At 38.1% G+C, this 24,740-nt stretch overlaps 1 protein-coding gene across 1 annotated transcript in view; it reads right to left on the reverse strand.

Moving 5' to 3' along the window:
• Window positions 1-7,222: 7,222 nt before the first annotated feature.
• DCAF10 (DDB1 and CUL4 associated factor 10) overlaps window positions 7,223-24,740 on the reverse strand; it is a 55,458-nt gene continuing 37,940 nt past the window's right edge. The window contains exons 4-7 of the mRNA XM_032636368.1: window positions 17,796-17,998; window positions 15,994-16,107; window positions 13,546-13,691; window positions 7,223-12,608 (exon numbers count right to left, since the gene is read on the reverse strand). Coding sequence (XP_032492259.1) covers window positions 12,240-12,608; window positions 13,546-13,691; window positions 15,994-16,107; window positions 17,796-17,998 — 832 coding nt within the window. The 3' untranslated portion in view covers window positions 7,223-12,239. The remainder of the gene's footprint in view (window positions 12,609-13,545; window positions 13,692-15,993; window positions 16,108-17,795; window positions 17,999-24,740) is intronic.

The following is a 24,740-nucleotide window of genomic DNA, read 5'->3' on the forward strand; positions in this document are numbered from 1 at the left end:
CCAGGCCCTGTCTCCCTTGTTGTCATCTCCAGCTAAAACTGCCCTGCCCAACCACTGCCATGGGGACTTCTGTACTCTCTAGCCTCCCAGCCTTACCCATGTGGAGTCCCACTGCACTGAACCCTGCTCTCTCCCCTGGTTCACGCAGTAACTCTTACTGAGGCCTTCAGATCTCAGCTCAAACGTCACTCCCTCGGGGAAGCCAGCCCTCACTTTAAGGACCAAGGCAGGTTCCCTGCTTACATATTCTTGTGCTGCCACATTCCTGTGCTGTTTTCATAGCACTTACCTGTTTTAGTTATATTGTCATTATTTGATGCTTTTGGCCCTTTTGAATGTCAGCTCCATAAGGCAGGGACTCTGCTCTAGTTTCCACAGTTTCAAGTTCCTGGCACAGTGCCTGACACCTTGTAGATGTCTGACAAATGTTTCTTTAAGAATCAAAAGAGTGAGGGGGGCTTCCCTCGTGGCGCAGTGGTTGAGAGTCCGCCTGCCGATGCAGGGGACACGGGTTTGTGCCCAGTCCAGGAGGATCCCACATGCCGCGGAGCGGCTGGGCCCGTGAGCCATGGCCGCTGAGCCTGCGCGTCCGGAGCCTGTGCTCTGCAACGGGAGAGGCCACCGCGGTGAGAGGCCCGCATAAAGAGACACGCGAGTGTTTAGGATCACAGCATTCTGGAATATCCTGTCTGACTTTAATTCCTTGATGGGTCATGGAAGTTGTTTCAGAAACAAATTTTTTTTTTTTTTTTTTTTTTGCGGTACGCAGGCCTCTCACTGCTGTGGCCCCTCCAGTTGCGGAGCACAGGCACAGGCTCAGGCTCAGGCTCAGGCTCAGCGGCCATGGCTCACGGGCCCAGCCGCTCCGCGGCACGTGGGATCTTCCCGGACCGGGGCATGAACCCGTGTCCCCTGCATCGGCAGGCGGACTCCCAACCACTGCGCCACCAGGGAAGCCCCAGAAACAAATTTTAACACTGCTTGGGGCTGCCATAATGAAATACCATAGGCTAAATATTTAGGCTTAAACAACAAGACATTTCTTGGTTCCAGACGCTGGGAAGTCCAAGATCAAGGTGCTGGCAGATTTGGTTCCTTGTGAGAAACCTCTTCTTGGTGTACAGACTTCTGTGTCTTCAGGTGGCAGAGAGAGAACCTCTTGACCTCATCTAAACCTAATCACCTCCAGATACCATCACACTGCGGGTCAGGGCTGCAACCTGCAAGCTTGGGGTCGTAGGGGACACAAGCATTCAGCCCATAACATACATGAGCTAAATGATGAGGCTCTTCTTTGCTCTCCTCCTTCATGTGTAACACTTGGCTATCTTTTTAAACAAATTTTTATTTTATAGGGGAGTAGAGTTGATTTACAATGTTGTGTTAGTTTCAGGTGTACAGCAAAGTGATTCAGTTATACATTAACCTATCCTTTACTCAGGAACATCCAGCCAATCTGAGACAAGTCTCTGTACTAGTCAGGACTCCAATATACAGGCTCCATTTTTCTTATTCTTGCACTGTTTGTGAATTGTGGATCTCAGCTGAGTGAAGCTGACCAAGAAGGACAAGAAGAAAGTACTCCTTAAAATAATTAGTGTCATTGATGCTTTGTTACTGTAGAAGTGCCATGAAGGCAGTGGCTTGTTTTGTTTAGAGCAGACCACCTCAGTAGTTGTTTTACCTTTCACCATCATCATTCAGTTCAGGAACCAGTCATTAGTCAGCAGTGGCTTGCTCCTTACAGAGTACACCGAAAAGGGGGAATGCATTTAGTTACATTGAGATGCTATATACCTTTTTGTTTCAGATGATAATAGGGAAAAGAAACTAATTTCTTTCAAGGGTCATCATATCTATAGTAATACGAGGCACATGGTATATAGCTTTTTCCTTTCCCGTTGGTAAAAAGGAAGCCTCCAAACTTTCCTTACCCCTCTCATACTTTGCTGAAAAAGAGTGATGAAACAAATTTCGAGGTTTTCTTGGGCTCCCCACTTCTCACTCCCCACTGAAAAAGAGCCAACGAGTTTTCAAGACAGATAATAGGGAAAAGTGGGTATGTAAGGGATCCAGGTACTTTTCATTTGTAATTTGTGTGTAAAATATGAAGGTAACAAGTGAAAAGCAGTTAGGAGGTGAGGGCCTAAACTTGGAGATATAATGGGTGCGATAAGCCTTGAGAAAGCTAAGGCAAAGTCCAAGAAGATTTAAAGCTTTGCTGTTGCTGTTTGGAGCCCTTCAAAACTGCTGCCGCTTGTGGTCCAGGAACAGAAAAGCATGGTGTTTTTATGTTTGGAAGCAATGCTAAATACATTTGAATGTATATCAACTCAAACTAGAGAAGAAAGCATCCCTAATTTCAATTTGTACCTTTTATAGTTTATTTTGTTTAGCAGATTTGCCTTACATCTGCTCAGTACTGTAAAGCTGCCCTTTTAAGGACAGATCATTTCGAGTTACAAGATTCTAGACTTGTGGACTATACAGAGCTGGCTGCCTGTGACAAGTTCCTAGGTAAAACCTTAAATTTCCCTTGATTCCCTACTGGCTCCCAGGCTGGATTAGGTCTCCTGTGGCACGTGATGACTGTCTCAACCCCAGCCCTCTGGCCAAGATGTTTGTGCTCTATCCCTCAAGACAGTGTGAATGCCTTGAGGGCAGGGGCTGTCTTTCTGATCTTTGTATCCACGGACTAGAGGTTCTCATAATACCTATTCAATGAATGAATCATACTCTGATCCCAGGTGTTTATCTTTATCACTATTATTCTCCCTGTTTCAGAGACACTGAATTTTTTAGGAATTTGTCTTTTAAAAATCATCACGGAGAATACATAATGTCTGATTCCATTTATGTGAAGTTCTAAAAGAGGCAAATCTGTTGGGGAAAAAAACCAGTGGTTAACTCTGGGAAGGGGCGTGAAGGAACTTTCTGCATCTGGGGTAACGGTAGTGACCTATATCTTGATAGGGGTTTGGGTTACACAGGTGTATACATTGGCCTAAACTTAATTAGCAAACATACTGTTAATATTTGTGCACTTCGCTGTATGGAAATTTTACACCAGAAAAATATTGAACTTTCGTTAATGATATGTATTGCTGAGGAGTTTTAAAAGGATGGGTACAGATATCTGCAATTTATTCATCAAAATACATCAAAAATTAAGATGGATTGATGGATGGGTAGAATATTGGGTAACTGATAAAACAAGCTTAGTAAAGTGTTGACAGTAGAATCTTGTAAAATTCTTTCATCTTTGCTGTATGTTTGAACATCTCATAATAAAATGTTAAGAGAAATCATTAGGGTGTTTATCACAATATTTGATGTCACAATATATTGAGAGACTCAGTTCAGTTCTTTTAGTATGCTAATTATTCTAGACTGCCATGAAGTCATAGGATACTACAGAAATACCTGCTAGAGGGGAATACAGGCCTATGGCATATTACTAACTTATCCTTCCCACTAGTCCTAATGACGTGGTGGCCACCTCCTCTCTCTCCTCAAGCCCAGGATACACACCAGATTGTGACAGGGCTGGTGAGTGACATGGTGGCTGATGAACTGAAGTTTTTCTTAAGTCGGCCCTAAAAGTGAGTGGTCTACTCACCCCTGCAGTGACCAGGGTAGGGATCATGATTTTCCCGCCAATACTCTGCAACTTTCAACAAAGGCCAGGAAGTCCTTCTTTTATACATACATTTATTACGTACACACACAAAACCTCTTCAGTAATAACTGCCTAAGAATAAATACAATGTATTCAGAACAGATCTGATACTTTGTATTTAACTTTTGTAAAGTAATCCTTTTACAATGAAATTTGGATCCTTCATTTTACCCAGACAAAAACTAATCTTTTATAGTGATGGGCTTTTGCAAGTTAATGTAAGCACAGCAGCCTCGTGTACCCATAATTTAAATAGCTCTCAAAGGAGACAGCCGTTTCCCCCAAAAAAGGGTTTAAAAGCTGTTGTGAGTCGTCTGTGCTCTGCTTAGAGCTTCTGTTGTTCCTGTTTTGAATTTGTCCGCAGCAGTTGGAAGCTGTTTGGAGCTCACAGTGTGTTCTGTAGCGGCTCCTCTCGTGGAGTTAGAAGATAAGGCACACTGCACCAGGTCTGTTCCTGAGAAGATAAGATGATTTTAGTGTAATTAACCGCTCAGTAATTTAAATACCATTTAAAAATAGGGAAGTCTTAGCTTTCGCTGAAGGAGGATGGTGTAACTTATGGGATGCATGGTTGTCCATCTCTCAAGCTCCAAAGTTAATATGTTCTCCAAGCAGGCTTTCTTTATCTTCACAGAGATCCATGGAACTGTCATCCATGAAGAATCTAAACCCTAACTGCATTTTCTAAATCCCTAGTTCTCAAACTGTGGTCCCCAGACCTACAGCATCAACTGGGAACTGGTTAGAAATGCAGAATGGGGCCTCCCACCCCAGACCTGTGAAATAAGCAGCTCTGGATGTCAACCTAGCAATGTTTTAACAAGCCCTCCTGGTGATGCTAATGCCTGCACCACTTTTCATGTGTTCTCTGCCAGAAGGGAAGGGCCTAGAAGGAAATCTCAGTGGACCTGTATTTGTGTTGTTTTAACCATTAAGTTTGTGGTAATTTGTTACATCAGTAATAGGAAACCGATGTAAATATAAATCGTTCAAATCACTTCCTTTTAAATAAAAAAATCTATTTTTAAATAGTCCAAAATATGTCAGTCATATTTCAGGAATAACTGAAATAGTGATCATTAGTGCTATGGTTGGTTAAGTTAGCTAAAGAATGATTAATTTCTCAAAAAATTAATTTCTCAAAAATCTGAAAGGGATTCACTCTATTTTTCTTTTCAGTGACTTCCCAAAACATCCCAAGTAGGATTGTCATTTTTCTAGTAAATTTAAAATAGTATGGCAAAATGAACTATCAATCATAGTTAAATAACACAAGAAAATGTCATTCTAGGGAACAGTGTGAAAAGTAGCATGTTCTAAATTTATATGAGATCCAATCACTGTATACAGCTTAACAAAAATTTATCAACTATGCTTCCTACTGGTATGAATAATTTTCACTGAATAATTTATAAAACTCTACACACGATTCATATCAAATAAACTTGTAAATGGCCAGAACATTAGTGAACAGATGTGAATGGTTCAGATCTTAGTAAATGTGTTTTCAGTGCAAAATGCCATTTCTATGTTTTAGAACAGTAGGCTTCAAAAAATGAAGTGTGCATATGCCAGTGGAAGGACAAGGTGAACCCTGGAAGTGCAAGAGGTAATGTAGAACTTTGATTTTTTAAACATCTTATCCTTTTAAAATTTCCTTTTTCCCTGTACATGTTTTATAATGTACATAATAGATCAGTATAACAGTATATGTAATTTATAAATGATCAAAATTTGGATTGTATTCTCTAATTTTTTCTGTTAAGAGTTAACATGATCAAAAAAGTTTAGAATATCACTAACAAGAACCACCAAGCCACTGCCTCTGTCACAGCCTTATGCTTGATTCTGGTCTAAAAGTGAACAAAATGTAAACAAAAATTTTCAAACTAATGCTAAATGCAAGTTTTTTTTTGTTGTTGTTTTTTCCAGAGGTGGGGTCTCTGACCAGATTAGGGTGTGAACAGGACTTGCACTCCCTTAATCTAGCTCCAGATGGTCTCCTAATCTTTTTAAAACTTATTTAATTTATTTAATTTTGCCTGCTTTGGTTCTGTGTTGCTGTGTGTGGCTTTCTCTAGTTGTGGCGAGCGAGGGCTACTCTTCGTTGTGGTGCGCAGGCTTCTCGTTGCAGTGGCTTCTCTTGTTGCGGATCATGGGCTCTAGGTGTGCGGGCTTCAGAAGTTGTGGCGCGTGGGCTCAGTAGTTGTGGCTTGAGGGCTCTAGAGCGCAGGCTCAGTAGTTGTGGCACACAGGCTTAGTTGCTCCGCGGCATGTGGGACCGTCCCAGAAGGGGGCTTGAACCCGTGTCCCCTGCATTGGCAGGCAGATTCCTAACCACTGCAATGCAAGTTTGCCATCAACCTTTTAAATAGGTTAACCACACACAAAAAGTGTGGCAAATGTTTCAAAGTAGCATTTATTTTTTAAAAGCACGTTATGAGGTAGACTTAAACTAAAATATTCAGTGCATATATTAATAAAAGGTTTATTAAAACCTTAAAATTTTATGTAGATATGTATGTAGATAAATTCACCTACAATTCTACCATGCATTTGAAAAACAACTCAATTGAAAAGGTAAAAACATCACATTTTTAGAAAGCTTTTCTAATTCTGAAATAAAGAACATTCGATCTGTTCAAAAACTTTGTGGGAGGGAGGTAGTTGTTTCAGTTTTAGATTTCAGAAGTTATTGTACTAAATCATTCACTTTATAGCTAGTTTTCAATGAATGTAAATATCTTTACTAGAAGGTAGGTAAAAGGTACTATAATGCAATTAAGAATTTCAAGATGGCTTCAGCAGAGCATTAAACCAAGCATGGGGCTTTTCTCAATGGAGGCCCTTAAATGACTACATAGGTCACATACGCATGAAGCCAGCCCTGCATCTAAGTCTGTATCAACTGCAGTTATAGGAATACTAAAACCTTAGTTATCTTTGTCCCTTGAGCTCTAGACTAGGCATCTAGTAGGGAGTCACATGTTTGTTGAATGAAAAACTGAGTCTTGGCAGTTTTCCAAATCAATGAGAAATGCTTAGTTTTTCTGACCTATGGTCAGAACAAATTCTTACTCCAATGAATAGTCTGTTCATTATAATAAATGATGGATTCCTGTAGTACTGAATAGTTGCACATCACAATTCTGGCTTCATGGAAATTTGAGGCCACACATGGTGAAGATTCATTTGATTCATTCAACAAAAATTTATTGATCCTGCTGGGCACTGGGAATAGAAGAATAAATAAGAGTCCCTGCCCTCAAGGAGCTTATAGTCTGGCATGAGAATCTAGTGAGAAACAGCACCTCAGAATCTAGTGAGCAAACTTTCTGGTGTCTGGCATATTATCTGGAATGCTCCAAATGTCCTGAAAATGTGAATCTAAAATTTATCAGAAAGCACAGTTTGGAAATGGAAGATGCAATGAAATTTAAAAGAAAATTCAAATATTCAACTTCTAATGTAAAAACCATGAAATCTAAATGAGGAAAAAACTCGGGAAAGCTGAAAATTCTATTTTAAGTACTTTGGACCAGATTTAAATTTTTAAAATTGTTTTATTATCTCTGGCATTTTCATTTATAGTGACATTTATATACACATGTATAGAGGTGTGTGCATGTGAGATGTATTCCCTGGAGCATTTAATAAAACCCATTTTTCTATCACTAATTCATTTACAACTAAAAAAGTGGCATACAGGTAAATTTGAGACTTTCCTTTTGATAATAATTTCCATTATCGTTTGAATGGAAGAAATTCTTACGAATTGTGTTCAGGGTATAAATTTCAGTACACTCTCATTTTGCACTGAGACTTAACTGTGTCTTTGTACAGTGTGTGATAATTTAACCATGTATTTTATTTTATTTTTTAACCATATATTTTAATAATTACTGACAGTTTAATGGCATCAAAAATACTCTTAAGTCTATCTGGATTTTCACTGGTTTTTTTTTTTCCCCTCTGCACTCTTCTTTTTTCTTAAAAGCATGAAAGACCCCTGTGCAACTACAGAGCCTTTGTTTTGGCTTCCCTGTACTTTGGTACATTGCTTCTCCTTAATCTAGCAGCATCCTTAGCTTGTAGTATTTTACTTAGTGGCAACTGAAAAAAATCACTAGCTTGGGCTTTAACTGGGAACTATTATCCAGAAGGTTACTGTGAACCTGTCAGGAAGGTGGTGAGCAACCAAAAGAGCTGTCTCACAGACTGTGCACCCAGAGCTCATCCAGCCCATTAGAAACTAAGCAGGCTTGGTTATCTCACATCCCAGCTCATAACAGATGAACACAGCACATTAGAAGGAAGTGGGGAGCCTGTTAGAGGCAGGTGCATTGATAGTGTGGTAGGAGACCACTATATGAGCAAAACAAACTGCTTAGCAGATACAAAATTTTTTAAATTAAAAAAAAACAAAAACCACACCAAGAATCTGAGGCAAATTATTATATATACCTCGAGGCTGAGGGAATCACTTTATAATAATTAATATCAATTTGTTATAGCCCTTTACAATTTATGAATTATTTTACATACATCAGAGCTCATTAGATATTTGTAACAACACATGAATATAACTTTTACTTTCATCATGAAAAAGTGAATTGTACTGAGCATGCTGTTTAAGAAGAAGGCGGGTAGGTATACTGACATATCTGAAAGACTTGCATCAAAAATAATTACAAGTTTTAAATTTTGGCACTTAAGATATATGCATTAATTATCCCAACATTAATATATATGCTTTCCTTCATGACCAACACTGTGTTACTGAATTTTCATAGCTCTCAGTGACTGCTGGTCATTAAATGGGGATGACTGTCATCAGTAAGTTATCAGACCATTTCTCCTGTTAAACACAAGCTTAACAGATTCTTATGGATGCCAACACCATATATTCTAATATGGGAAACACTAGGCTCCTAAAAGAGTCTCAGAGTGTTTTTCCTATATTGCACTTTCTAGAAAACAGCCTTAACAATGATATGATGTGATCTTGGTTCTAGACATAGGAGTGAGGAATATTTGATTTACCTTTTTCATGCTTGTTTTCCTAAAATTTTTGGTATAACCTCTTCTCAGGGATGTAACAAGGAGAAACAAAATATACATGCTCTTTGGGCTTCTGAGAAAAAAGACCACAGACATTTTCAAAAGATAAAAACAGAGATCTCTTCTGCATCAGCCACTTCATTTTCACAATTGAAAATAAGGAACTACGGTATATTTGATGTTTTTAAACTCATTCAACACAGCTTTGCCATAAATATACTGTTCTGCAGAAAGCTTTTTAAAACATGTATAATTTATACTATACTGACCAACAATTATATTATCAATTATAATATTTACCAATTATCATGATTAAAAATGACTAAATAAAATTTTAGGGTTAAAAACACCAGATTAGATTTTATACACTAGGTGAAATGGGATCTTGAAATTTTAAGTGTAATCTCCTCCAATAGTATGGCATTCCTGATGCCCTTTAATTCCTTGATTAATATCCCCTGATGACTTTCTAATCATGACAATACATCAGAGAGGACAAAGGTTTTGTTGAGTTTGCTATTAATTTTTCATTCTCATCTGTGAGGCTCTGTTTTTGTATAAGGCTATTAATCCTCCATTTTTCTTTACTTTATAGCTACTTACCCTACATGAGGGTTTTTAGTTAGGAACGGACCGTATGTGTGCCCTGCAGTTTATGGCGTTAATTCTAATGGAAATTGTCTATCTTGTAAATGTTCTTTTGTATGGTGCAGAAGATGAGCCAGCTCTGAAATAAACAACTTCCAGAGGGTGTTAAATAAGTAAATTAACAGGCCAGTTTACCATCCTTTACAAACTAAAGGGCAAAATGGTAGAGTAGTAAGCACAGGCTTGGAACTAAAACATTGAGTTTGAATCTCAGTGCTGCCACCCCATGCCAGCTCTGTGACTTATGTCAAATCAACCTTTCTGACCTTCCATTTCCCCCAAAGTACATTGGTGCTCATGCCACCTACCTTGCAGTTTTTGTGAGAGTTACTAGTAAAGTATGTGCATTATTTGACACATGATAGATATTCTTGAATCATGGACTGAAACTTATTAGAGTTGGGCAACATTTGGGCCCAGCATCTGACATGGAGCACTCTCCCAAGGAGATGCAATATATGGAAACCTCTTTTGATTGTCAATACAACCATTGTACTTAGAAGGTTTTTTTTTTTTTTTTTCCCTGCGGTACGCGGGCCTCTCAGTGCTGTGGCCTCTCCCGTTGCGGAGCACAGGCTCCGGACGCGCAGGCTCAGCGGCCATGGCTCACAGCTGCTCTGCGGCATGTGGGGTCTTCCCGGACCGGGGCACGAACCTGTGTCCCCTGCATCGGCAGGCGGACTCTCAACCACTGCACCACCAGGGAAGCCCAGTAGCTTATTTTTAATATCGACATTAGGTGTTTTTGTCTCTTTATTTTCTCTTAAATATGTGTTTTTAAGAAAGTTTATGGCAAACCTCTGTTTTCACTGTGGGTACTTTTTTTGATGACTAGAACATTTCCAATTTTTTTTTAACATCCATGGTAAGAAAGATCTAATTTTTAAAATTTGTCCTACAGCCAACATTATCCAAGTGAGATGTAACCTCTGTACGTTTGTGAATGGCTGTCTGGCAGGTTCTACAAAAAGTGTCATTTTTATTCATGTATTTGGGTTGCTTAAACATTTCTATAAGATTTAAAACACTTTTCTTCTTATGACTGGAATTCTCAGCATTGATACTCCCATGCCTTCCTTTTTCAATCTACTGGCCAGTTTAAAGGAATTCACAATAATACAACTTAAAGACAAAAAAAGTGTTCATAAGTCATTGTTTTAACAGCCAGCATAATACAGTAGAAATTGCCCTGAGCAAGGAATTAAGAGACTTGAATTCAAGTCCTGGCTCTGCCACTAATTTTGCAGGATGACTTTAGGCAAGTCACTTAACTTCTCTCATTCATCTAATAACGAGATTGAGTCCATTTTAAGTTACTTTCTACCTCTAAAATTGCTTTTATTTGCTTATTTTTTAAATAATCAAAACACCTTCTGGGAGTTGTGTTAAGCACCTGATGGGTACAGAAATATTTACTGATGTTTAAGGTAGTAATATTTGAAGCTGTGATCCAGGAACCACCTGAATACAGATTACTTGGGGTTCGTGTTAAAAATACAGATTCCTGTCCTCTCCCTGGCTGAATGAGAACCTCCTAAGGTGAGGGCCAGGTTTCTCTATTTTTCACAAGCTCCCCAGTGATTATAATGCACCCTAATGTTTGAGAACCACTGGCCTAAGAGAGTGTGTTCTAAGAGGGAAAAAGCTAGCATGTAGCTCAAATTACTCCAGCCTCTGGCAAATCTCTTCTCAGGACAGTCCCATTCAAAGTGGAGGAGACTAGAAAAAAGCTGCTTACTTCAGCAGAGTAGTCAGCCTTATGCCTGGCCCCTGCGTGATGCTTTTTACTTGCTGTATTCCATAACAAAACACAACAAACGGTCTTAGTCATGACAACCAAGTCACGGACCACCACAGTTATGACAACAGCTTGAAGACAATCACAGTTCTCCCTTCATAAATGGTAAGAGAGTTAAGTTCAAGGAAGATGAGAAAAACACAACGTCTTTACTCTCGATTTTCCCTCCACCTGTTATCCTCTGTGATTCAAATAATCTGGCAGAGGAAACAGAAAATCTAAGCCACATTGTTCTCATCACTCTGTGGCCAGATAGAAAGTATAATCTAATAAATAAATCCTCTTCTATACAATAGAAATGACCAAAGCCCATTCCTTCTCCTCTTTTCCTTTCTAATGCTGTTGACAGGAACAAAATACCAAGTAAGGACACATGCTACAGATTTGAAAATTCATACAAATAAACTACAAAGAGAGGTGGTAATTTTTTTCCTAGAATTTCACAACAAAATCCCTCTCACAGTGAAAAATATGTATAATTCTAACAGGAAACTTAAAAGACATTTTGCTGCAAAACTATAACAGTTGTAAGAATAATGCCATTATCTGTGCTCATTATAGAGAAACAACAGCAACCTTAAAAGGCCAAGTATACTGAGAAGATGAAGTTTCTTTTCAACCAGTACGCCAACATCAAACTTCTAGGTTTTATTCAACACTAGCATCACGAGTTTCTCCGAATCCAACCAAAACTCCTGCCAAATGTCCACAAAATTACACCAAAATCAAAAAACAGAAAAGAGAATCTTTTAAAAGAAAGAAACTTGACAAGAGCTACCATGCAAAACAACCAGCAGAACTGGAGTTCAGTGGCACAGACCAGCAGGAGCCTAGGAATGCTGCGAAAGATGGTGCTGCCTGGAGTCTAACTTGGCGATGCCCCTGTGATGCTGGACGACCAAGTACTCAGGTCACAGGTGTGTTCATGGACCCATAAGAACTAGGATCTTGACCCAAACTTTTAAGATCTTCTAAAAAGAAAATACTTCACCTAAATTGAAGTAATATATAATTCAAACACCAGAAGAGTTCCTTATTTGATGTAAGTTGTGCCTAAAACTTTGGCTGATACAAAGAAACCCGTCCACTAAGGCACCCGGAGGCGATCTGACAATGTGTTGGAGAGAACTTTGTCGTCAGTACCACATCATTATGAGAGTACAGAGAACGGATCACCCGTAGGGGACTGGCTTCTTTGGGCAAACAGTCAATAAGTTCACTGCACTGTTTGTCAAATCCCAACAAGCGAATCCCGTAGCCATGTGGGGAAGAAATCATTCGCCCATCAGGGCTGAAGCAAAGTTCTTTGATATAACCCCTGCCTACGTTGGCTTCTTCAATGTAATGAGTCAGTCGTAGAGAACAGCGAGGTGAGACTGGTCGCACGGGAGCTCCTTCTTGGAATTCATAGACACAAGTCCACTAGAGGGAGAGAAGAGAGACAAATCATAGAGCTTCATAAATGGAGTATAACCTTTAAAAATTGTGAATAACTTTACTGTCACCTGTAACTTATATAATATCGTACAGCAACTATACTTCAACTAATTAAAAAACAAAAAGTTACAGAGTCCCAAACAGTGCTACAGATAATATTTTTTTTAAAAAAAAAGCTCCACAGAATGCCAAAGCTACAGAATTGTTCCAAGAAATCATTCAGATGAATGCTACCCCTCTCCCAACTAACAAAACTTGTAGGTCCCATACTGTCTTATCTACATTCATATCAAGGTTATTCTGTACTATGACACTTTAAAGCCTTTTATTCCCTGAGGTCACTGTGACTTCTGAAGTAATAAGTCCCTTTTCAAGAATTCTTGTTACCCAAGAGAGGAACAAGAATCTTGATATTTTAGGGTTAAGAAATCTAAGCCCTAGAATACCTCTCCTCCTACACACTTCAAAGACTCTTCTCTCCTGTTAGCTGTGGCTTCTAGAGCTAGTGACTAGCTAGCTAGCTCTGGAAAGACTCCTGCTTTCCAGAGTAAGGAGAATCATAAGCTCATATAGGATCGTTCCCCCTAGTTATCAGTTCAGTCCCTTCCTTTCCCAAAGCTTTCCCTGGTTTTTAAAAAGAGAAAATCATAATACTCCACTGGCTTATAGCAAAACCTCCCACTTAGCCAGCTTAGCTCAGTCCTATGTTTACTATATAAGGGGTTTTTCACATTGAGATGAAGGAGGCAAGAATTAAGCTGGGCTCAATCTGAGCTGATGACTCCTTTAAAGTACTTCCTGCTTGCCACACACAGGCCAGAGAGGAGGAAGGATTTTGAAGGGATAAAGACACCGTGAGCACACACGGCAATGGCAGTTTGTTCAGTCAGCCCCATCGAAGGTGGAGTGCTGCTGCCCATACCTCCTGATCATCAGTGTTGCTTGAGCACCGAAGAAGAGTGGCCCAGCCTTTTGGGTGCAGCTGTAATGATGTGATGCAATTTCCACGGTCTCTCTCACCAGGAACTTCAGGGGTTAAGACTTCAAGACTATTTCGTGGTGAAATTCCTGAGATATAAGAAAATTAGGATGTGGAATTTGTATTATCAAAGGACTAAGGTAGCTCATCAAAGCTTTGATTTCTGGCAGCCACCCTCATGCCTTTATTCTTTCATCTGCCCCTTATGCTACCACATGTAAAAAACCATGGTGCCCTTCAACGTATGGGGTATGTGTCTTTGGGGTGGGTATGGGGAAAGGGGTATGACAGAACTAAAGAATCTAAGTTCCTGCAGCAGGAATCAACAATAACCTAACGCTAAGGCGTTAAAGCTGACTAGGAATCCTTTTGATTTGGATCTACATCTCAAGTTATGTGACATGAAAGGAACCTGGAAAAGTAAAAGACAACAATTCTCATCTCAGAGGACCTGATGCTCTCTAGTCCAGAGAAGGAAATACCTGGAAGCCATGAGGACTGCCTTTATATAGATGAAAGATGTGTGCAAGGAGCAGGACTTATGGCCCCCAAGGACAATACTATAAACAACAAATCAATGTATAATTTTGGAGGTAAGAGAGGACAACTCGCACAGGACATGTCAAAACAAGGGGTGGGAGATACTGCCAACTGTACATATTCCTGGTACTCTACTATGGCCCATCATTTCTTTCTACCTGGCCCCCAATGAAATTGACTGTTGTAGTGAGCCATTGTTACAAATGGGAGTATGTCATATCCCTCAAGTATGTGGAGAACCACTTTCATACACATTGTAAGGAAGCAGCTTAGAAATTTATTATCAAGGGAAATATTTCAACACTTCTCTGCCTATAGGAGTTGCTTTAAAGATAATGAGCTGCCTCTGTCAGACGCTTCATGAATTATTTCGCACTTAGATGTGTTATCTTCTTTTAAAAGCTTCCCTTTAGATTACTGCAGCATTGACAGAAACCTGTGACGATCTAAATTACATTCTCACAACCAAATTATACCTAAAGAATTATTTCACGTGATTGAACCTTAACAGCAATTTTAGAAAAAAAACAAACCCTATTTCAAGAATTTTGAAAATCTTTAACAAAAGCAGAAAAGAAACCCATTCTGAATAAGTAAGCAGTGGTTTTTGAGCTCTGCTCCTTGGAGGTTGCTCAAGAGCTGGCAAAAGGGGGAAACCATACAGGGCCAGGGTGGAGGGTCAAGGGTCTCCTTAATTTTACTTGAACCACAGTTACTTCACTTTTATTTGTGCTACATCCCTAAGAATCCACAGGAGAAATGTTACATATGTGGGCATAAATCTCTAAGAGGAGGAATATTTAACCTTAAAATGAGACATCATAGTCTTCAACATCCAGAGGACAGGATGGTGGATAGTCTATAGGTTTAGGTTAGGAAGGTCTCTCAAACCATTCTTGGAAGTAGTCAGGCAAAGGAATCAAGAATGCATTTATTGAGCACTTACCAGATGAGGCCACCCAGGGAAAACACGAATTATAAGTCTAAGTATAGTCCTGCCTCTAAATATCTAGGTAGGAGATATGCTTATTTCCAAAAGGTGACCCAAAATTACAAAAATATATATATCTGGCCATCAGTCCATCAAGAGGAGAACAAAAAGTGCTGTAAGAGCTTAGATGTGAATTAGTACGGAGAGGGATGATGAGTGAAATTTGCATAGGTAGAAAGCATTTCAATTAAGGGGTGGATAGAACAGACTAAGCAGCTAGTTCTCCCAGATTGGCTGGGGAAAAACTGGCAAAAGTAGAGTGGGGCCAGATTATAGCTCTTTATCCCACAACCCCTCTGAGGCTGCCAGGCATTGCTGAGTTAAGGAAATGGCAAAGCAAAAAGCCTGCTGGGCTGGAACTAGGCAACCTTCACAAGCACCTGATAAACTCATCCCTTTATATTTACATAGTACTATCACATGCATAGTCTCATTTAATTTCTATAACAACCTTGATTGGAGTCTATATTTCCCAACTATTCTCTCTCCAAACTAGAACAAACTAAATCCAGAAAATAAAACTAAAGTTCAAATTCCAACAAAAATGTAAGCCCAAGATATTCAACCCTAGAGACTGGTTAGCTTTTGGGGGTTTTGTTTGTTGTTTTTTTGGCCACACTGTGTGGCATGCGGGATCTTAGTTCCCCAACCAGGGATTGAACCCATGCCCCCTGCAGTGGAAGTGCTGAGTCCTAACCACTAGACTGCCAGGGAATTCCCTGGTTAGCTTTTTGAAAATTACTGAGGAGCAAGGAATAGCCTCATCTCTATTGGCTTTTATTTTTAAGGATTAAAATCAAACCAAAAAAAGCTATTTTAGAATCTGTATTCAAGATTATGAAATCCAACTTTTGACCTACCTTCTCTTTGCGAGGCTCGTGACATGTGTTTCTCAGAAGATGAATTAGAATCACTATGATGAGAAGGTGAACCAGAAACTCTAGGACCGGATGAACTCGACAAAGTGGTAAGATCTTGAAAATACAAAACGTTCCGACAGTAAAGCTAGCAAAACTCTGGTAGTGTCTCTTAACTTTTTAATCATCTACTTGAACCATATTGTTAAAGTTCATCTGAAACATGGCAAGTACATATCCACCTAAAAGTGGCCTATAAAAAAGACTGAGGTGGGCAAGATAGCTCTTTGGAATGTCTAATCTAAGGCCTAGTCCCTTTCTAAAACCCTTTTTACATCAATGACTTCCTTAAGTGAAATAAAAATGAAAAACCAAATAAACATAGGAACATCTTAGGTTTCCCATCATTTCTGTAGTGAAATGGAACAAGAAAACTCAGCAAGAATGAAAACTGAGCTGTTCAGCCTGTTGTTTTATGTTAGAATGGCATCCAAACAGGTCCATTACCGAGAACATGAACAGATCCTTCTTAAAGCATACCAACAACTTCTATCATCATTACTGAAATTATGTGAATACCATCTTTGAAATGCAATACAAACTTAACATTGAAATCTGGGAAAATAAAATGAATATCAGATAGGTGAGTCTGACGTATCATTCCAAATAGCAGTCTCTATTTCACACTTTTCTTGTGGCTGCACATTTCTATGGGGACTTCTTATTAATCTGATTTCTTTGGATGGTATTAAGTATCAGAATTACCTTTAGAAGACAAAAAACCTTCCTGGTTTTTAAGCAAAACATGCTAATTAAGACCTTCTAAATCACTACTTCTCACTAAGCTCACTAAGCTAAAGTTGATTATTAATGTTTAACCTAAAAATTTGAAATGAAAAGGACTGTACTTGCATATTAATGAAATCCCTTGCTTGCAAATAAGTTGGTAAAACTTAAATTTCTACTTTTAGCAGTGAAATTAGGCAACTGCAATACAATGAGGCCTGCACATTCCCAAAGGAGTCTTCAGAAGTGGCCCTGTGCATAGAGAAAGATTCCAACCATTTGAAGTTGATTTTAAACAACAATTTTTGAACGTTATATTTTCCAAATGCTTAAGTATTTTTTTTCTGAGTTCTTGTTCATAAACACAATATTATAACTAATGAGTATGTTCCTATATCAGCCCTCTTCTTCCTAAAGGTAGATATAATATAGTCTCTATCATGTAATGTAGTACAGAGTTTTCCTGAGCCCCCGTTTTGCTTAAGTCCAATGGAATTGGCAAAAGGAAAAGGAACAGGGCTTTAGCAAGAGGATGTTTGTAGGTCATGAGATAAGATGGCACCAACTACCTGTGTCTGGACATCTGAAAGTCTAGGATGCAATACAGACTTAAAATTAAAACTCTATATTGACTATAACTTAACAGCTCTGCTGGGTTCCAGAAAAACTTAAAAAAGATTGACAGTAATTTGGGCCATCACTAGTTTTTGAGATAATGGTGATCTACAAATACTGATGAAGACTTTCTGGCTAGCAGAAGGCTAAAATTTTTTTTTTAGAGTTATAAGTTATTCTTCCTATATCATTTGTGAGACAGAGGCACAAATTAAAACTATGTCAGAGATACATGTAGATCATTATACTTCCTTGGGAAAAAAGCTATTACTGAGCTTTCCAAAGAATATCTTTTAACTTCCTTCCCTTCTTTCTGCTGTCATTCTCAGAATAGAAACATATACCATCCCCATGTCTGAGATTACTTAGAAAAAACTTTCTTTAATCAAAAAAGGAAAGCTTACCTGAACTTGATGTTGTTCTTCTTGCTCTCAGAATGGGATAGCTGCCTACTTCTAAAGACTTGGTTAAGTCAAGATCATGCAAAATCAAGAGATATCCAGAGGACGTTGAGATCAACATTTTGGAACAATCTGGTGTTAATCTCATTCGCATGAGAAAACGTGTGTGAAAGAATTTCTTATGTGGACACCCATCTTCTGTACACCTACAAAAGAAATCAAACCAACAAAACCTAGAGTTATCATAAATGTAAGCATTCAGTGATAGTCATATTTTTGCCCTTCAAACTAGAATTTACACTTGAGGTACACTCAGACTTATACATATGAAAAATTTTTGCTCACCATTCCTTCTTCCATCTCTAACTTTTTTTTTAAAGATTATTATTTCTTTCTGAAGTATATTAAATAAAATTTTGTTGAGATAAACTCTCACTTTTTATTGTTCTGAAAATCTTTATTTCACTGTTTGATTAAAGGTTTAGCTGAGCCTATAACTTTAGGTCGATAGTTATTTCTTTCTGAATATTGAGGATAATATTCCAGTGAGTTCTGGCTTCTATTGTTGCTATTTTTAAGTCTACTATCAGTCGAATTGTTACTTTGGATAATTTTTTTTCCTTTGGTTGATCTTCTCCTTGTTTTGGAGTATTGCAGTTTCACTGTGACGTGTAAATTTGGATTTCTTTTCATTTATCTTCATTGGGATTCATTTGACTTTCTAAATCTTAAGATTCATATTGTTTATATATTCTGGAAAATTTTCCATCATTATTCCAATATTGCCTCTCACCTATTTTCTCTATTCTTTTGGAGCTCTAGATAGATATTTGAAACATTCCCATTTGACTCTCCTTGTCTAATAACTGCTCTTTCATGTTTTCTATCTCCTCATTTGCATATGTTGCCATCTTGGTAATTTTTCAATATCTTTCTTAACCTGTTTTTTAAGCTGTGTTTGCTACTTGTTTTTATAGACTTCAATAGTTCTATTTCCTTACTTCTTTAAGTTCTATTTGGCTCTATTTCAAATCTGTATGATCTTTTGAATAGATTTTTATTCCTTGCCTATGTTTTTTTTTTTTTTTTTTTTGCGGTATGCGGGCCTCTCACTGTTGTGGCCTCTCCCGTTGCGGAGCGCAGGCTCAGCGGCCATGGCTCACGGGCCCATCCGCTCCGCGGCATGTGGGATCTTCCCGGACCGGGGCAGGAACCGGTGTCCCCTGCATTGGCAGGCGGACTCTCAACCACTGCTCCACCAGGGAAGCCCCCTTGCCTATGTTTTTTAGTCCCCATTTTATTTCCTTTTTTATTATTTTTAAAACTGTGAACTTTGTCATCCCTACAGAAAAGTACATAAATAAGACATATGTAGAGTTTAAAGAAAAATGAACAGCTGTGATTCATCACCCATGTTAAGAGGTAGAACAATACCAGTACTTTAAAAGTCCCCTCTGTTTCTCTTTTCTGTAGCATCCTTCAGTCAGCATACAGGGCTTCAAGCATGCAATAACTTTTCTTATCTCTCTGAGGATATTTATAGGTTTTTAAAATTTTAAGTTTTCTTCTCCCTACGTAGTTTCTACTTTTTCCAAGATATCTCCCCATTTGTGTAAGTCTTTTCATAGAAACTTTTGTCAAATGTCTGATTATGTTTGGCTGTCTGCTCATAATTAAGAGTGGGGAACTAAAAAGCTGACTAGGAACTCTGAGTGCAAGGGTAGGCTTGAGCTTCACTAAATAGGGTGAAGCCATTTTTTGAGGAACTCCTAATGTCAGTACTTTTAGTTCATTAATGGAAAGAACTTGTGAGGATCTCTAAATTCAATATTCAGTGTGCATATGGTCACTTAATCCCCCTGATTTTGGTAAGGTACCCAAGCCTTCAACTGTGTCTGGCATCCTTTAATACAGATATTCTCTATTTTACCTCTTTAGAGAATAAAGTTCAAAATTCCTGCTGAAATGCGAGGAGGTAAATAGCCCAGCAGTATGGATTAAGGGAGGAGATATAAGTTCTTAAATATCTTTCATTTGAATCCTTATTTTAGCTACCCTTTCTGTTACAGAGTACCGAGAGTTGCCAGTTACTGTGATTTTTGAGGATTTTGTATAAATATTCTTAAGTTCTTAACTTTTTCCCACTGCCAGTTTAGGATTCAGCTTTCTTGTACTTACTAGTAAGTAAGTTTAAGTGAGTTGCTGAGTCGGTTGCCACTCATCTTCCTGCCTTCCAGATTTTAAAACTTTATTGTCATTCCTTCCTTTCCTATTTCCCCATCTTATGAGTTTATATCCTTCATTTTAAAATTTGCTTATATTTAATTTTAGAGGAATCTTTTCATCCATAGATTCTATTTAGGTCTTACAATAACTTAAATGAAATTTTAGTTTTCTCCATAATGTTTATACAGATCTTCTGTTGCAATTTATTCCTGTGTACCAACTAAATTTTTTAAAGAACATTTATTTATTTATCTATTTATTTATTTATTTTATTTATTTATTTTATTTGGCTGTGCCACACGGCATGCATGATCTTAGTTCTCCCACCAGGGATCGAACCTGTGCCCTCTGCAGTGGAGTCATGGAGTCTTAACCACTGGACCACCAGGGGAGTCCCCAACTAAATTTTTTAATTACTGAAAACTATGTACTTAAAAAATAAATTGTTTGTAGTGATGTATAGGAACACTACTGAGGTTTACATTTTGATCTTATATCTAACAACCTTAGTTAACACTAATTAATTCTGATAATCTGTCAGTAGAATCTCTAGGGTTTTCTATATAGACCCTAGGTGTCTAAAAACTGTGGCCTATGGGCAAAATCTGGATCACTGCCTGTTTTTATATAAAAAGTTGGTTGGAACATAGCCATACCCATTCATGCATTGTCTATGGCTGCTCAGAGACAATATAACACACAAAGCCTAAAATATTTATTACACAGTCCTTTATAGAAAGTTTGCCAGCCCCTGATACAGATAATCATATCATCTGAGAATGATATTGTTTCATTTTTTCCTTTCCAATCCTAATATATTCCAATCCTTATTTATTTTACTGCACCAACTAGGACCCTACCTCCCTCCAACCCAAAACAATAGTGAACTGCAGTAGTAATAGCAAGCATGTTCTCCTTCCTGATTTTATAGAGAAAACATCTAAAGTTTCACCATTTAAAAATGTGCTATAGGTTTTTAGTGCCTACTTTTGATCAGTTTCCTTCTATCTAGTCATCAATACAATCCAATTTTAGAACATTTTCATCACTCTAAAAAATCACTCTTGCCCATTAGCAGTCATTCCCTTTCCTACTCCCAGCCACAGATAACCACTAATCTACTTCCTGCCTATTGCTGACATTTCATATAAATAGAATCATACACAAGTTGTCTTTTGGTTTGGCTTTTTCACTTAACTTTTTTGAGGTTCAGCCATATTGTAGCACGTAATAGTACTTTGTTCCTTCTCCGTACCACATAGTATTCTATTGTATCGATATACCACATCTTGTTCATCCTTTTACCAGTTGATAAGTATTTAGATTGGTTCTATTTTTTTGCTATTATGAATAACACTATTATAAGCATTCTTTGTGTGGACATATATATTCATTTCTCTTGGGTAGATATCTAGAAGTGGAATTGCTGGGTCATATGGCAACTCTGTGTTTAACATTTTAAGAAGCTGTCAAACTGTTTTCTAAAATGGCTGTACCATTTTATATTCCTACCAGCAATATATGAAGTTCCAGTTTCTCCATATTCTTGCCAATATTTGTTGCTGTCTTTTTTGTTAAAGCCATCTTATTAGATGTGAAGTGGTATCTCATTTTGGTTTTAATTTGCATTTCCCTTAAGACTAATGATGTCAAACATCTTTTCAGGTGCTTATTAATCATTTGTGTATCACCCTTGGTGAAATGTCTATGTCAGTATCTCGCCCATTTTTAAATTGGGTTATCTGAATACATATAAGTGAGTTAGAAGAATTCTTTATCTATTCTGGACACAAATCCTTTAGCAGATGTGATTTATAAATATCATATCCCATCCTGTAGTTTTTCTTTTCACTTTCATTTGTTGAACAGACTATCCTTTCCTGAACTACTGAATTACTTTAGTACCTTTATTGAAAATCAGCTGATCATAAATATAAGGGTTGATTTCTGGACTCAATTCTGTTCCCTTAATTTATATTAGACGTCTATCCTATGCCAGTACCACACTGTCTTGATTACTGTGGCTTTGTAGAAATTTCTGAAATCAGGAAGTGTGAGTCTTCCAACTTGTCCAAAAAAAAGGCAGCTGGAATTTTGATAGGGATTGCCTTGAATCCATAGATTAATTTGGAGAGAATTGCCATCTTAATGATATTGAATCTTCCAATCCATGAGCACGGAATGGTCTCTCCATTCGTTTATATCTTCTTACATTTCTTACAGCAACGTTTTAGTTTTCAGCGTACAAATCTTGTACTTCTTTTGTTAAATTCATTCCTAGGTATTTTATTGTTTTTTAATGCTATTAGTGGAATTTTTTTCTTCATTTTTGGACTGTTCATTGCTTATGAATAGAAATACAATTGATTTTTATATATTAATCTAGTATATCTTATGACCTTGCTGAACTTATTAGTTCTAGTAGTTTTGTGAATTCAAGATTTTTTTTTTTTTTTTTTTTTGCGGTACGCGGGCCTCTCACTGTTGTGGCCTCTCCCGTTGCGGAGGCTCCGGATGCGCAGGCTCAGCAGCCACGGCTCACGGGCTTAGCCGCTCCGCGGCATGTGAGATCTTCCCGGACCGGGGCACGAACCCGTCTCCCCTGCATCGGCAGGCGGACTCTCAACCACTGCGCCACCAGGGAAGCCCCAAGATTTTTGATATATAAAATCATATCTTCTACATATGAAGATAGTTTTACTTCTTTCCAATCTACATGCCTGTTATTTTTCTTGTCTGTACTTCCAGTGCAGTTGTACTTCCAATACAGTGTTGTATAAAAGTAGTGAGAGCAGACATCCTTGCCTTGTTCCCAGTCTTAGGGGGAATGTATTTAGTCTTTCAACATTAAGTATGATTTTAGCTGTAGGTTTTTCATAGCTGTCCTTTACCAGGTTGAGGAAGTTCCCTATTATTCCTAGTTTTATCACAAATGGGTGTTGGATTTTGTCAAGTGCTTTTTCTGACTTTATTGAGATGATCATATATATGGGCTTTGACCTTTACTAATGTGATGTATTACATTGATTTTTAGATGTTAAACCAACCAACCCTATCTATATTCCTGGAATAAATTCCACTTGGTTGTGACATATAATCCTTTATATATGTTGCTAGGTTTGATTTGCTAATATTTTGTTGAGGACTTTTATCAAATTTTTGGGAGAGGGATATTGGTCTGTAGTTTTCTATTCTTAGTGATGTTTGTCTGGTTTGGTTATCAGAGTAATACTAGCCTCATAAAATGAGTTGGGAAGTGCTCTCCCCTCCTCTATTTACTGTAAGTGTTTGTGAAGGATTAATATTATTTATTCTGTAAATGTTTGGTAAAATTCACCAGTGAAGCGTTTTGGACCTGAGCTTTTCATTGTGGGAAGATTTGAAAATTCAATTTTAAACCAATTCAATTTCTTTACTTGCTATGTAGGTCAGTAGGTCTATAGACTTTCTATTTGCTGAGTCAGTTTAAGTAATTTGTGATTCTGTAGGTATTTGTTTATGTAAATTGTCTGATTTGTTGCCATAGAGTTTTTCATTGTATTCCTTTGTAATCCTTTTATTTTTTTTTATAAGGTTGGTAATGATGTCCCTTCTTTTGTTTTTAATTATGAACAAATGTTGAATTTTATTCTTCAGTTGAAACAATCATGGATTTTTCTATTTAACATGGTGTGATAAATTATACTAATAGAATTTCTATTGATAAATCTTTTCATTTCTAGAATAAACCCAACTTGGCCATGATATTTTTTTTTTAATTAATTAATTTATTTTTCGCTGTGTTGGGTCTTTGTTTCTGTGCGAGGGCTTTCTCCAGTTACAGCGAGCAGGGGCCACTCTTCATCGTGGTGCGCGGGCCTCTCACTATCGCGGCCTCTCGTTGTGGAGCACAGGCTCCAGACACGCAGGCTCAGTAGTTGTGGCTCACAGGCCCATTTGCTCTGCGGCATGTGGGATCCTCCCAGACCAGGGCTCGAACCCGTGTTCCCTGCATCGGCAGGCAGACTCTCAACCACTGTGCCACCAGGGAAGCCGGGTCATGATATTTTGATTAATATCTTACAGGATCCAATTTCCCTTTTTTAGAATATTCGCATCTACATCCATAGTACAGACTGACCTTTCATTTTGAGTTTGTGTATCAAGGTCATACCTGAGGTAAGAATTCCATTTTTCTGGAATCTGAACAGTTTAATAAGATTGGAATGCTCTGTTTCTTGTAATATTTGGTAGAAGTCACCTGTAAAATTGACAGGCTGCTGTTTTATTAGTAGATAGGTATTTTTTTTTTAAATATTTATTTATTTACTTTTGGTGGCGCTGGGCCTTCGTTGCTGTGTGCAGGATCTTCATTGCAGCATGTGGGTTCTTTCTTTTTTTAAAAAAATCTTTTATTATTATTATTTATTTATTTAGGCTGTGCTGGGTCTTAGTTGCAGCATGCGGACTTCTTAGTTGCCACACATATGTGGGATCTAGTTCCCCAACCAGGGATCGAACTCAGGCCCCCTGCGTGGGAGTGTGGACCACCAGGGAAGTCCCAGTAGATAGGTTTTAATTGATTTTTTTCATTTCTCTAATAGCTAAGGCATAAGTGACATCCCTGCATGAAAACTAGCCAGAGCTGATGCAGGTGGCAGTGCTGGAACTGGATCCTGCGATTAGTCTGCTATGTAAGGGGGGCTTCAGCTACTAGATCATAGGGAGAGATCTTGAGGAAAG

Source organism: Phocoena sinus, chromosome 6 (assembly GCF_008692025.1).
Source record: "Phocoena sinus isolate mPhoSin1 chromosome 6, mPhoSin1.pri, whole genome shotgun sequence".
NCBI classification, from domain to species: Eukaryota; Metazoa; Chordata; class Mammalia; order Artiodactyla; family Phocoenidae; genus Phocoena; species Phocoena sinus.